Source organism: Olea europaea, chromosome 1 (assembly GCF_002742605.1).
Source record: "Olea europaea var. sylvestris chromosome 1, O_europaea_v1, whole genome shotgun sequence".
Taxonomy (NCBI): domain Eukaryota; kingdom Viridiplantae; phylum Streptophyta; class Magnoliopsida; order Lamiales; family Oleaceae; genus Olea; species Olea europaea.
In genome coordinates this window covers 9,714,984-9,716,695 of record NC_036237.1, presented here as the reverse complement: position 1 = coordinate 9,716,695, position 1,712 = coordinate 9,714,984, and the positions used below count along the sequence as shown (strand labels likewise).

The 1,712-nt window shown below is 38.6% G+C and overlaps 1 protein-coding gene across 1 annotated transcript in view; it reads right to left on the bottom strand.

Moving 5' to 3' along the window:
• Window positions 1–532: 532 nt before the first annotated feature.
• The window catches only part of LOC111404020 (probable LRR receptor-like serine/threonine-protein kinase At4g36180), a 2,141-nt gene continuing 961 nt past the window's right edge, over window positions 533–1,712 (bottom strand). Inside the window, exon 2 of the mRNA XM_023032734.1 lies at window positions 533–1,699. Within this exon, the coding sequence (XP_022888502.1) occupies window positions 533–1,699 (1,167 nt within the window). The remainder of the gene's footprint in view (window positions 1,700–1,712) is intronic.

Genomic DNA, 1,712 nt, shown 5'->3' with positions numbered 1-1,712 from the left:
AAGTTTAGAAGTTGCAAGGAGCTTCTAAATATCGGTATAGGTAAATGATTTTCAATTTTATCGATTTTCTATTAGAGGTGTTACTAATGGAAAACGTTTTCTCTTTGCAGGTCCTTTGACACCAAGGTGGAGGTTGATAGACATCATGTTGTCAAACGACCTCCCGGGTGATAATGTAAACCAGTTTTATCAGTCGACATGAATGACTGAACGATAAATCAACACCGAATAATGGGATGACCCGACTTAACGTTGTTTTACCTATTGGATGGCTAATAAACCCTTGTGGCTTGTTGGTATGCTATTGGGCCATAACCCTAGTCGAGCCCACTTACCATATGTATAACTTACCTTATTGTTTGTCATTGGTTTACTATATATATTGGTAACTCTCGTAGCCTTCCTTGGTCCCCTTTTTGTGAAAGAACCCGAGAGCGAGAGAGAGGCCGTGTCTTCTTCTTCTTCGTGCATTCTACTCCTTGATCTTGTCTACCTCTTGTTTGTGTCTTTGTGACTCTTACCTATGTGGTATTCATTCTTTGTGAGTGAGCAAACAACAAGCAGAAGGAAGAAAAGCAACCATAGGTAGAACTCGTGAGGTCGGCAGCGGGTACCTTCGGTTTTGGTGTTGATTCGGTGTTTTAAAGGTTAACTGAGCCCGGAAATCATCTTGAGCAGTTTGTAACAGTCCAAGCTTCACAAGAAGGAGTCCGCTTTGGTTGTTTCTTGAAAGATTCAACGGAACTAGACCCACAAGACTTGTAATTTCAGGAGGAATTTCACCAACTAAAATATTGCTTGAAAGATCAATGAGCTTCACCAGTTTAAGACTCTTTATGTACTCGTTTTCCTTTCCTTTCCATGTCACTTCTGCATCCTCAAGGTAAATAAATCGCGATGATTGAATATACGCATACAACTCAAACTCCACTTGCTGAACCATAGCACTGAGGTTGCTTAAGCATTTCGGTATAGTACCAGAAATCTTGTTGAAAGAGATGTCTAGGACTTGTAAAAGAGTTAAATGACACAAGTTTAAAGGAATGGTACCAAAGAACTGATTGGAACGCAGATTTAGAAGGACCAATTTTGACAAATGATCTCCCACCCACGTGGGTATTTCACCGGTCAACTTATTTTCTGAAAGATCAAGAAAATGTAAAGACGTACAATTCCTCAATGATGCTGGTATTTCTCTTGTAAAACTGTTATTTTGTAAATGTAAAGAAGAAATGTTATTTGGCAAAGGAATCTTTCCCGAGAAATTATTATGTGCCAAATTAAGAAATTTTAAGCTCATCTGATTTGCAAAACAATCTGGAAGTTGCCCCGACAATAGATTATTGGAGAGATCAAGATATTCCCAAGAACTAGCATTACTGCATAAATCAGTAATTGAGCCCCAGAATTTGTTATTTGAAAATTCCAGTACTGATGCTTTAAGAGGCAAACTTGGCAATAAACAATTAAACTGATTATCGCTCAAATCTATGTACATGTAAGTGGAAAACTTCGAAGATAAATCAGGAAGGACGCTGTGAATTTTGTTATGTGATGCGTTAAAACGATATAATTTTGGAGAGAGATCCCAAAACCAATCAGGTAAGGGGTCATGAATTCCAGCATTAGAGATGTCAAGATTAAGTAATTCCTTCTGTGTATGAAGCCATTGGGAAAATGTGGCCCGAGTTTGCAATCCCTGACCGCAAGAT